Source organism: Thermothelomyces thermophilus, chromosome 5 (assembly GCF_000226095.1).
Source record: "Thermothelomyces thermophilus ATCC 42464 chromosome 5, complete sequence".
Taxonomy (NCBI): domain Eukaryota; kingdom Fungi; phylum Ascomycota; class Sordariomycetes; order Sordariales; family Chaetomiaceae; genus Thermothelomyces; species Thermothelomyces thermophilus.
In genome coordinates this window covers 1003448-1016779 of record NC_016476.1, presented here as the reverse complement: position 1 = coordinate 1016779, position 13332 = coordinate 1003448, and the positions used below count along the sequence as shown (strand labels likewise).

General features: G+C 37.8%; 1 protein-coding gene across 1 annotated transcript; it reads left to right on the top strand.

Annotated features, from left to right (window-relative positions):
- Nucleotides 1-11502: 11502 nt before the first annotated feature.
- MYCTH_2067028 (uncharacterized protein) lies at nt 11503-11736 on the top strand (the record flags this gene model as incomplete). The annotated part of the gene is given in 3 exon segments (XM_003664859.1): nt 11503-11577; nt 11590-11627; nt 11664-11736. Coding segments are annotated over 3 exon segments (186 nt in total), but the record flags the coding sequence as incomplete, so codon positions are not given.
- Between the last annotated feature and the right edge of the window lie 1596 nt (nt 11737-13332).

Here is a 13332-nt window from a genome sequence, read left to right as displayed (position 1 = left end):
ATAACTCTTGTATTCTTCCTCTTTTTCCTCCTTAAGGTAGTTAAATAGAATATTGTACGCTTATCTACAAATGCTATAAGGCTAGCATATTACATTTCGACTACCTTCTACTAGTAGTAACTCCTTAAGGGAGTTATTAATAACATAGTCATGACGGATTCGGGAGTATACAGGCCCTCGGGCTTAGTAGAATAATAGGAGCTTGTCTACTCCCTTTAAGTAGTAGTAGAATAGCAAAATACCATAATCGACACCCTCTAGGCATCCTAAACCTAACCTATCCTAACCCCTAAGTCGGCTAGGGTACCCCTTAAAGCTTAACGGCCGTAGCGGAAGCGTCTCCTAATGTCACGAACCAACTATATACCGCGACCCGGTAGGGCACAGGAGGCTAAATGAGCCACCAATCAAGAAGGGCACGAAGCGAGGCTGACACAGGATCGCTAGGGAGCGCGGGCTACCACAGGCAAACGATTACCAAAAGGGAAAGATAGCAGAGGATAGCTAGCTACCAAAGGCGATCTAAGGACGGGATAGAAGGGGACTATAAGCGATCGGCAGAAGTATATATATATATAAATAGCCACTCGTTATAGTAGACTCTAGGAGTTTACTAGTGATAGTAACCATAACCTACAATTATAAGTACTTATACCAAGCATTACTAACCATTATAGGAGATAACTCTAGTGTTGTTATAAACCCTTTAGCTTTACTAAATCCCTTAGACGACTTATACGTTTGTCCTGCTTAATTTACCTCCGTCTGAACCCTTTTAAAAGAAGTCTGAGTTAGGTTTGTTATATATTGCTATTACTCCCTTTGTTCTATTATAGCTCAGAATGGAGGTGATTTCGACCTTGATATCGACATAGCTACTAACGTTACAGCCGAACAGCTGCTTGCCTAGCTTGGTCAACTCTAGCAGCGGATTTAGGAGTTGGACTAGAGAGATAAGGTTGCTTAAGCTTGGATCAAGGAACTCGAAAACGGCGAAAAGCACTCGTAGAAGCTAGTTAACGAGGCCTATGCTAAAATCAAGGCACTCGAAGGCACTAAAGCGAGCCATATCAAGATCGAACTACCTAGCAAATATAGAGGAACTAAGGAAGATCTTATAGGATTTTTAACAAACCTCTAATCTTACTTCTGGCTTAATGACGACAAGTTTCTAGATAATGAAGCTAAAGTCCTCTATATAGCTATAAGACTAGAGGGTAAGGTACTTAGATAGTTCGAGCCTATATAGAATGACTATCTTACTAAGGAAGATAAAGACGACCGAGATACGTTTACGTAGGTAGTCTTTCAATCTTACGACCGGTTCGAAGAAGAGCTTTAGAAGGTTTTTAGTAATAAAGATAAGAAGATTTACGTGTAAGAAAGACTTGCTAGTCTCTAATAGACTAAGTTAGTAGCCTCCTACGCTATATAGTTTAGATAGGATATACTTAAGTCTTAGCTTAATAATAAGGCGTTAATATAACTATTCTATAATAGCTTAAAGGAAAAGGTTAAAGATAAACTATATAAGTATAACCAGCCTAAGACTCTAGATAAATATATTATATAGACTATTAGAATCGATGATTAACTCTATATATAAGAGTAGTAGAAATAAGGTCAGATAAACGGAATTATAGTCAAGGCTAATAACAAGAAAAAACGAGCATACGTTAGTACCTTATATAGGATATATCCTAGAGCTATAGATATAGACATAGCATAGAAGCAGGACCAAAAGAAGATAACTAAAGATAAGTCTAATGTTACCTACTATAACTATAGAAAGAAAGGGCATTATAAGTAAGAATGTCGAAGCCTGAAGAAAGACTAGAAACTAGTCCCTAGAAAGGAAATTACGGCTATTAACGAAACCGCTAAGGATGCTATCGAAGTAGCAGCTACAAGCTATAAGAATAGAGATAGCGATATAGATAGTCTTAGATATAACGGCGATAGTAAAGACAAACAAGCACCGTACTCCGAACTGGTTACTATAGACCTAGAAATAGGTCTTGCCGAATAGAACATAGCAAGAGAATATATACTACTAATTTCGATTCTTCTAGCCTTAAGGCGGTAGGGTTTCATAGTTACCTAGAGGTAGGATAGATTGTAGACGACCGATACCTAAGGAATTAAAAGACCTAGACCTAATGTTCTATTCCTTTAGGAACGAATCAAATAGTACTATAACGAAGTTTTCTAGCTTAATACGGAACTACACGAACGGGATAAACGCTTGATTTGACTTACCTAGTAGAGCGATAAAATGAGGGACAAGATAAGGGAACTCCGACGTATCGTAGAAACTATCAAAGGGGAATAGCCTATAACATACGATAGGCCCGATAGCTATACCAAGTATTTTAACGATTAGTAACTTAGCTACGACGTATAGAACCTAGAGTACTAGTTTATACACATAAACCGTAGAAAAGACAAACGTACGTAGGAAAACTACTAGAAGAAATACTCCTATCTTAGTATTAGAGTACCTATAGTATACGTATAGTAGGAAGGATTTAGAAAAGAATTCTAATACCTTCTAGGCAATGCTACACGACTATACCTACGACACGAGGCATATATACAAGTACCCTGGTTCTAGTGTATATTATACAAATGCCGATACTACTTTCGCGACAAGTTCGAAAACAATCACTAGCTGACCTGACAAGGAAATGAGAACGGAAGCCTCTGCCCTATAGAATGGGTCTATAATGTAGGGAACAGAGCAGCCGAATTGCTCTAGAAGATCAAAGCCCGCGATCTAGAAGGCATTACGGTAGTACTAAAACGAGCCTAGCCTAGGTACTACAGAATAGAATAAGACATATAGGACTCGTACCGGAGTAACGACTGCCTCTACCACGCGGACGAAAGGAAATTGCGGATCTAGGAGCTTTAGATGAAGCTATAGCACGTATAACGGAAAGTAAAACGGACCTAATGGTAGGAAGTTACTAGCACTTAATGGCTTATAGAAATGAGTACGATTGACGAAGCTACTATTAGCTAAATAACCGAAGAGGTTAGTACTGACTTAGAAAACGGGTTAGGGCCCTTCGAGGGGCCCGAAAACTATTAACGCCTATATAGCGGCGAGTAGTAGCGTAGTATAGGAGGAACTGGCATAAGAAATTACTATATCGAGACCTCCCGGCAGAAATATAGAAAATCGCTATAATCTTTGGACGATAGTGGCAAGACAAGTGATTATAGATAATAGTATAATGGAAATAGTATAAAATGCTTGTACTAGTAGATAGTAGAGTAGAGATAAACCTGATTTTGCTGACACTTGTAAATTAGCTATAGATATTCTAGAGAATGAAGCAGAAGTATAGCATAGTCAAAGGGCTATTTCTAATATAATAGGTATATAGGGAGACTAAACTAATTGATATTACTATAATAGGGAAAACTATGGTAGTTATATTTAGCATTATAAATATAGGTAACGATAAAGATATAATATTAGGATTACTATAGTATAAAGATTATAACCTAGATATTAGCTAGAAGAATGGTAGCTACCTACAACCCCAAATAGAGTCATATTTGACTAGCGAGATAGGGAGCACGTAAGGATCGCGAGCAGACGATACTTAAGGAAAGGCATGTCCTACGGATCTACCGTAAGAGACAGACAGTAGTAGGCAGACTACTATAGACTTTAGAAGAAGCGGCATAACGACACTAACGTTATGACAGGAGGAACGAGCTAAACCGCTAATAGCTGTTCTCTCCGTTAACGAATATAGAGCATTATAACTAGAGTAGTAGGTTAAGATAGGAGAAATTGCTAGCATCGCTATAGATAGAACCAAGTTTGTATATTATTAGAAAGCTAAGAGACGAGATAAGACTAGGGAAGTACTGAAGAAATACGAAGGACACCTAGCATTCGAACTAAAGTATCTAGAAGGATTACTGGAGCATGGCCTATAGGATCACGAGATTAAGCTTAAGGAAGGAGTATAACTAAAGTTCTTTAAGATTTACTATACGAGCTAGATATAGAATAAAGAACTTAAGCGATACTTAGAGGAAAACCTTCGAAGGGAATATATCTGCCTATTGACATTGCTAGCAAGCTACCTAATCTTGTTTGTACCTAAGAAAGATAGAAAGCTATAGTTATATGTCGACTATTAGTAACTTAACAAATAGACTATAAAAAACCGATACCTGTTACTACTAATCTTATAGCTCCGAGATTAGTTAGCAGGAGCCTAATATTTTACGCATCTTGACTTGCTATCGGCCTATAACTATATATAGATCAAAGAAGGCGACGAGTGGAAAACGGCCTTTAGGATACCCTATAGCTATTACAAGTACCTTATCATGCCATTTAGACTGACAAATATACTAGTAACGTTCTAAGCCCTAATTAATCAAGCTATCTAATCCTTTCTTAACAAATTTACAGTATATTATCTTGACGATATACTTATCTTCTCTAAAACAATAGATAAATACTAGAAGTATATAAAAGTAGTGTTAGACGTATTATATATATATAAGCTATTAGTTAATAAGGAAAAGAGCAAATTCCATATCAGGAAAACGGTGTTTTTAGGATACGAAATATCCCTAGGACAAATCCGGATAGAACCTTTAAAGGTCGAAGCTATTAAGGATTAGCTATAACCGACATTAGTTATAGAAGTACGAAGTTTTATCAGGTTTATAAACTTTTACCAGATATTTATTAGGAACTTTAGAGCGATTATACGACCTTTATATAAACTTATTAAGAAGAACGCTAAATTCTAATAGGAAGAATAGCACAAGCAAGCATTTATATAGATCCGTAACGCCATTACTAAAGATCTAGTACTAGTGCTACCAGACCCTAAGAAGCTATTTAAGGTAGAAACGGACACTTTAGACTACACTATCGGAGGACAATTAGGATAACAAGACGAACAAGGGAAGCTATATCCTATAGCCTTCTTTTTAAAGAAGCTTGATAGACTATATCTTAATTATCTAATTTACGACAAGGAACTACTTACGATTATCGAAGCTTTTAAGGAATAGTAACTATACCTTAGTAGCACGATCGAACTAGTATAAGTATATATAGATTATAAGAACTTGCGATACTTTATAATAACGAAGGAGCTTAACGGACGACAAATATAATAGGTAGAATTCCTTATAGAATTTAATTTTGAGATCCGCTATAAGAAGGGCAAAGAGAACGTATGAGCGGACGCCTTAAGCCGACAAACGGATCATACGGAAGGACAAATGGAAATAACGCTACCGTTATTTAAGGAACAAATAGACGGAACACTATATTACGAAACATAGACACCCGTAGAAGATGATCTACTTAACTCGTTCCTAGAATGTTACGTAATCCTTTAAGAAGAAAGGATTAATAAGGCATAGTATCAAGCAATACCTAGACTAGTAGTACCTGACAGAGTAGAAGAAAAGAATAGGAAACTCTAGTACCGAGGCAAAGCATATATCTATAATAGGGATCAATAGCTGCGAATGATTTGAGAACTCTCCGAATCGAATCTCGGAGGATATAAAGGAGTTATAAAGACTATCGTATAAGTTAAAAAACACTACGACTTTCCATAGTTAATAACACGAGTTAAGGAAGTCGTACGGAACTACGATATCTATAATCGAAGCAAAACAGTACGATATAAGCCGTATAGGCTACTTTAGCTACTACTAATAGCTGATAAACCATAGAGTTTAGTTATAATGGACTTTATTACGAAACTACTAGAATCTAAGGATATAGCTATAAGGGTAATCTATAATAGTATTCTTACTATAGTAGATTGCCTGACTAAATAGGTATACTTCTTTCCTTATAAGGAGTCCTAGATAGCGGAATAGTTAGTAGACGTAATCTATCGGCAAGTTACATTAGTGTACGTTTAGCTATAGGAATAGATCACCAACAGAGATACTAAGTTCGTATCAAAGTTCTAGCAAGCGTTAATATAACGATTAGGCATTAATAGTAAGCTATTAACAGCATACTACCTACAGACTAACAGACAAATAGAGCAACTAAACCAAGTTATCGAGTAATACCTCTGTTCTTACGTTAACTACTAGTAGGACGACTAGGTCATGTTATTACTAATAGTACAACTTGCCTATAATATAATACTAATAGAAACGACTAAAGTCATACCGTTCTTCGCAAACTACGAATATAAAGCAGACCTTAGGTAAAGACTAGAGGTTATAGTGCCAAGAGTAGCAGTTAAAGTAGAATAAATATACGTACTATATAAGAAGCTTAAAAAAGAACTCGAGTTTATCAGAACTAGAATAAAGAACTACTACGACAAATATAGGCTTAAGGGACCTTACCTAGAGAGAGGAAACAAAGTCTACCTAATCGTACGAAACTTACAAACCAAATAACCAAGTACAAAGCTAGACTTTAAGAAGGTCAGACCCTTCGTTATCAAAGAACGAATTTCGACATCTAACTACCGACTATCGTTACCGTTATCTATATAACTATAGACAGATGTTTTTTATATTTCACTTCTCGAACTAGCGCTAAAGAACGTTAAAATCGCTATAAACATCGAAGCAAAGGACAAAGAGGAAGAATAAGATATTAAAGAAATTCTAGATTTATATATTATTAATAGGGAACTATAGTATCTAGTTAAATAGCTTGATTTTAGATTAGAAGACAACTTATAGGAACTAGTTAAAAACCTAAGTTACCCCAAGAAACTAGAGTAGTTCTATTGGCAGAATCCTAACTAGCTATAAGAACCGGCTCTAAAGCCTATTCCCTAATAGAAAAAGAGGGGAACCCGCCAGAATTAGGATCGGGATCCAACCTAACCGACTCCTAATCGAGCATGTCAAAAGCACCTAACGCCTAAGCCTAACCCGCGAGGGTCTGCGTCTCCGATACCGGTAGAGGAGTATCTAGTTTTTCCTCCTCCTCTAGACAAGCTACACCACGACAAAAAACCTCAGTACCACGATCACGTAGGGATTGCTACAAACGACGTAATCGACTTAAACGGCTTAATATCTAAGCAAGAAACGCCTTAGTCTTAGTAATCTCTTTCGAAATCTTCTCTTACTCTGACAAATTTAAAAGGACTAAGATAGTTAGTAATCTAGGACTATAAAGAGAAATAATAAGGAACCTATAGGTATCTATAACGTTCGGGCTACTATACTTCTTACCTATATAAATATAGTTCTGACACTTATTTAAACCCTCTATCATTATATAACGCTTTCGCAGCTTTGTATTCTAATAACGCTTATAAGGTATAGCAACCTCGTAACCCTCTCGCTTAATCTTGATCGTAATAGCATGTCATTCGTGCTTAAGATTATAATAGTTCCTAGGAACACAATCAGCCATAGTAGAAGGAAGCTAGCGAAAGATGGACGTTACCTACAGGAAAGAAAAGGGGGTGTTAATAGTATTTAAAACAAGTCATGAAGCTTTCGGGTCGAAAGCCCTAAAGAGGGGGCATCGTGTCACGAACCAACCATATATCGCGACCCGGTGGGGCACAGGAGGCTAAATGAGCTACCAATCAAGAAGGGCACGAAGCGAGGCTGACATAGGATCGCTAGAGAGCGCAGGCTACTACAGGCGAACGATTACCAAAAGGGAAAGATAGTAAAGGATAGCTAGCTACTAAAGGCGATCTAAGGACAGGATAGAAGGGGACTATGAGCGATCAGCAGAAGTATATATATATATAAATAGCTACTCGTTATAGTAGACTCTAGGAGTTTACTAGTGATAGTAACTACAACCTATAATTACAGGTACTTATACTAAGCATCACTAACCATTGTAGGAGATAACTCTAGTGTTGTTGTGAACCCTTTGGCTTTACCGAATCCCTTAGACGACTTATACGTTTGTCCTGCTTAATTTACCTCTGTCTGAACCCTTTTAGAAGAAGTCTGAGTTAGGTTCGTTATACCTAACTAGGTAACCTTTCAATGGCAAAAAGGAACTCTTTATAATATAGAGGAGCATAATAGAACATGTCCTTATAGCTAATAGAGATTTTATCGGCTCTAATTATAACTAATAGGTCTTTATCTAGGGAAACCTTATACGCTAGGTATAGACCTAAGTTATAGCCAATTATGAATCTATAGGCCTAAAAGTTAGGTACGACCTAACTTAGTTCCTTTAATATCTTAAGAGCATCTTTTTCAACCCTCATAAGAAGACGGTAGCCTTATTAGAACTAGAATTCTTACAATAAAGAGATAATAAACCGTTTACTACCTTTATTATTAGGTTTAAGGCTAAGCTATTAAAGGTAGGTAGCCTCCTTTAGAGTGACAAGCTATACCTAATTAAATTATAATAATGCCTCTCTCTGAAACTCAAATATATAGCGGTCGGACGAGGAATTTCTTAGGATAACTATATGATAGTAGTTAAGAAATACTATAAGATTGCTATGGATCTTAAGGCTCTTTAACTTAGTGATAAGTATTAGTAGATATAAGGGTAGTAGGCGGTACCTAAACCGTAGAGAGAGAAGGATATGGATAGAGATATACTAATGACCGGAATTAACTTATTACGTATTAACCTATAGAGGAAGGGACCTAATAAAGATAGGGCGGGAAAACGTAAGGGTAACGCACTATAGGTGAAATAGGTTAGTCCGGAAGTACGTACGGCCTAATAGGTAGCTAGAGTATATATTTAATATAGGTAGAAAGGTTACTTTATTATTAAATGTAACTTCGCCCCTACTTTAAGGCTAGTATAGTAGAACTGGTTAAGAACTAATATTAATGTCTTAGAGGCTAAGGAGTAGAAGGAAGATAACGACCTATCTAACGAAGAAGATAGGAAGTAGGGAAAAGAGTAGCCTTTAAGCAAAGTCTTATAAGGGGGCTAAAAGACTATAACTACCTAGAAGACAAGTTTATAGAGATTAGCAAAAGAATAGATAGACCTCCTTTTCTTATTCTGATCTTCCTTAACTCTATTGGCTTTATAAATGCTTAAGTAGATAGTAGATGTTCTAGCTATGGTACTATTAGTAAGAGAATGTATTAGAAGCTTAGAATTAAGTAGATTAGTTTACCTACCGTATATACCCTTAGGATTATAACTAAGCTATAACTAGATTAGAAGATTACTTAGATAGTCTATATTATAATAGATATCGATAGCTAGGAGAGCTAGGCTACGTTCTATATAATTCTAGGACTTATATATAATATTATACTAGGCCTCCTATAGATAAAATATCAGGAAGTTATATTATTATTATTATTATCATTAGTCCTACACCGCTATGCTAATAAGCATGCCAGAGCCTCTCTAGTTATATACAAAGGAAACCGTACCTAATAGGCCGGATAAAAACCTCTGTCCTGCCTTTAACGCTCAATCTAGAATACTAATACACTACAAAGAAAAGGAGAAGTGGCTAGAATAGCCCTATAGAGGCCTTCCCTCCCGGTCTAGCCTGCTTACGAGGCGGTATTCCGGGAGCCTCCCTAGGTCCATTAGCCACTGTAGAACCCTCCTTGCCAAGCGATGGTTACAGGCCCCTGTACCCCGTAAAACGAGGTCTAGGTCCCTTTGCGACCGTATTTCCTAGGATTCCTACGTTCGGCTTCTTGGTGGGTTCGGGCACCATACAACTAGGTGCTCCACAGTCTCCCTCCCCCGGCTACAGGCACAGTAGGGGGTACTGACCCCCGGGACTTAAACCCTAAAAAGGAAGTCACAGAGGCCAATAGCCCCTGTACGGGCCTATACTAGTAGGGAGCTCTGGGCCTTCGTTAGGCCCTGGTGCCTTTGCAGGCCTTCCCCTGTAAAAACCAGGCACGGAGGGTCCTTGTCTGACACGCGCTATATCCTCCTGCCGGCTTGGTCGGCCCTCCACCGGTTGCTCCAGCTAGCCAACACGGCCAGTTCCGTAGCCCGTGGCCTTCCTTGTAGGGTCTGTAGGGGGGGTTGACCCCCTCTACAGCCCTCCTAAACCCACTGCCGGACCGTCGACCCCGCTACTTCTAGGGCTGTAGGCTTCGGCTCCCGGCCCCTTGCCCTAGCTCTCCTCTTCCGGAACCTCTAGCTTAGCCTATTACAGGCCTGTTGGATGAGGGCCCTCGTAGGGACCCGGGAGGCCCCCGGGCCTGCCCCAGTCTGTAGGAGCGGCTGATCGAGTTTGGCTTCGAAGTCGGCTAACCTCTTATTAAGATAGAGGTCAAGGGGCGGCACCTAGGCTTCTGTTTCGAGGCACCGGATAGGGGTAACCTTATAGGCCCCGGTAACCACTCGAAGGGCCCTATGTTAGGCCTTCGATAGCTCCCTAGCAGGGCCTTCCGGCTTACCCCCTAGCTTAGTAGGCTTGTGGAAGTTCGAGGCCCCGTAAGCTAGGGCACTGCGGATACACTTGGTATAGACCTCGCGGGCCTGTAAGAGGCCGGGGCCCTAGGTCTTCGTAGCGAGCCTGGTTAGGGCAAACTCCTAGATTCCTAGCTTCTTAGCTACCTTTGCGTAATAGGGGTTAGGAAGTTATATTAGATATATATATAAGCGTTCTTACGATCGGAATATAATTAGGACTACTTATCTATAAGATCTCTTTATAGCCTGGATAAATGGGAATCTCCTAAATAATAGGTATAGTCTTTATAGATATAATATAGAGGGTATAGAAAAAGAAGACTTCTAATACCTTCCTAGTTACTAGTATCTAGGAGATAATAACTATCCTAGAATTAAGACGCTAATTTAATGGAGATAGCCTAGGAAAAGGGGGTACCTAACCTAAGCCTAGTATAGAGTTAGAGGTTACCTTGCCAGACAAACTTCGCGACTTTACCGACCTCTTTAACAAGGAGAAAGCTAGCAGACTCCCTCTATATCGTAGTATAGCCGACCATTATATGAAATTAAAGGAAGGCCTAGATAGAAAGATTCCCAAACTCCCTTAGGGGCCTCTCTATAATATACTATAAGATTATTTATTGGAAGTCCGAAAGCAAGTCGTTAACTTGCTAGATAAGGGATAGATCCGAGCTAGCTCCTCTTCGGCCGCTGCCCCTATTCTCTTAGTAAAGAAAGCAGATGGAGGATAGAGGTTCTATATCGACTATTAGGCGCTAAATAAGATTATAAAGCAAGATCGGTACCCCCTTCTGCTTATCAAGGAGACGCTTTACTCCCTAGCCGGAGCTAAGTGGTTTATAAAGCTTGACGTCTAGGCGGCCTTCTACTATATCTAGATTATAGAGGGCTATAAATATTTAATAGCATTTTAAACCTAGTTTAACCTTTTTAAGTAGCTTATCTACCTCTTTGGACTTATAGGTATAACTGTAACTTTCTAACGATATATTAATAACGCTCTTAGCCTAATACTTAGGAACTTTATAATAAGATACCTTAACAATATCTTAGTTTATATATTAGGTAGTAGAAAAGATTATATAAGTTAGGTAAGAGATATACTCTAAAGGCTATAGAAAGTAGGACTTATACTAGATCTGAAGAAGTATATATTTACTATAAAAGAAGTTAAATACCTTAACTATATCATAGAGGTATAGGCTTAGGTTTACCTGGACCCCAAGAAGCTAGCCGCTATCTGTAAGTAGGAGGTACTATATAAGGTTTAGGGAGTATAGAGTTTCCTAGGGTTTGTAAACTTCTACCGAGACTTTATCTTTAACTTTTCTAAGTTAACTATACCCTTAATATAGTTAACTTATAAGAATATCCTGTTCCGGTAGGGGACTAAGGAATAAGAGGCCTTTGAAACTCTTAAGATAGCTTTTATATCGGAACCTGTCCTAGTATAATAGAATCCTAAACAAGAGATAGTACTTAAGGTAGACTACTCTAGGATAGCGTTAGGAGGGTACTTATCCCAATAGGGAGAAGATAAGGTCCTCTATCCTATGGCCTACTATTCTATAAAACTGTCCCTAGTTAAACGGAACTATACGATCTATAATAAGGAACTACTTATGATCATCTCGTATCTAAAGGCCTAGTTAGCTAAGCTTTATAGTATTACTACTCCCTTTTAGATCCTAACTAACTATAAAAACCTTAAATACTTCTCTTAGCCTTATCTAATTAGCAAACGGCAAGCTTAATAGGCTAAAATACTCTCCCTCTTTAACTTTGAACTTTGCTACTAACTAGAATTATAAGCTTTCTATCCTAATGCCCTATCCTGCCATAAACAAGACTACTCTAAGGATATATAGCGTATAGTATAACTCCTCCCTACCATTTAGATAGATATAACCGGTACCTTATTATTACCTAAAATATACTACCTGCTAAAGGGGAGTACTATTTTCATAGACGTATAGCTTATAGCCTTATAGGATAAGAGAGTCATTAAAGATAAACATTATATATATTAGCTCTAGGCTGTCTAAGATAGGGCCTGAAAATTTCCGAAGGAGGCGAATATAGCGTGGACCTAGATTATAGATTACTCCCTTAATATATAAGGTGCCCTTTGGTTCTAGGGTAGACTTTAGCTTTCTATATAGAAGCTACTTATCATTGCTATTCTTTAATATATCTATAACTCCCTTATATTAGGCTACCTAGGGAGGAATAGCTTATTTAAAATACTCTAATAGAACTACTATTAGGACTTTATATCCCTAGACGCGAAGAGATTTATAAGGAACTATTATATATATTAAAGGGCTAAGGTTTTACGTTAACTATAACAAGGACTTCTCTAGCCCCTACCTATCGCCGACCGCTTTTAGAAACAGATTTCTATTAATTTTATAGTCGATCTCCCTATACGAGACGAGAACTTACCCCAGTACCTTATAGTAATCACTGACCGGCTGTCAAAGTATGTCTAGCTTAAAGCTATATCCTCAATAAGAGCTAAGGTATATATACTCTGATTTTAGGATATTTGGTAGTAGTTTTATAGATTTCCGATATAAATTATCACTAATTATGGTTTAGACTAGCTTAGCTAGTTTTAGACTATTCTTTATAAGACTATTAGAATTAAATAGCTACTATCGATAGCCTATTATCTATAGATAGATAGAGGTATGGAATATATAAACTAGGAGGTATAGACTATCCTATAGACTATAGTTTCCTTTGCCTAATATAACTAGCCTAAATATCTACCTATATACTAGCTCGTAATTAATAACTATAATTTGATAGTAACTAGGATAAGTATAAGCTACCTCTTTCATAGTTACGATATAAGCCTAATATAGTTTACTAACCTACTGAACGCTCTTACCTTAACCTTATAAGGAAGAGCTACTAATTTCCTACATTATCTAGGAGAAGGTATA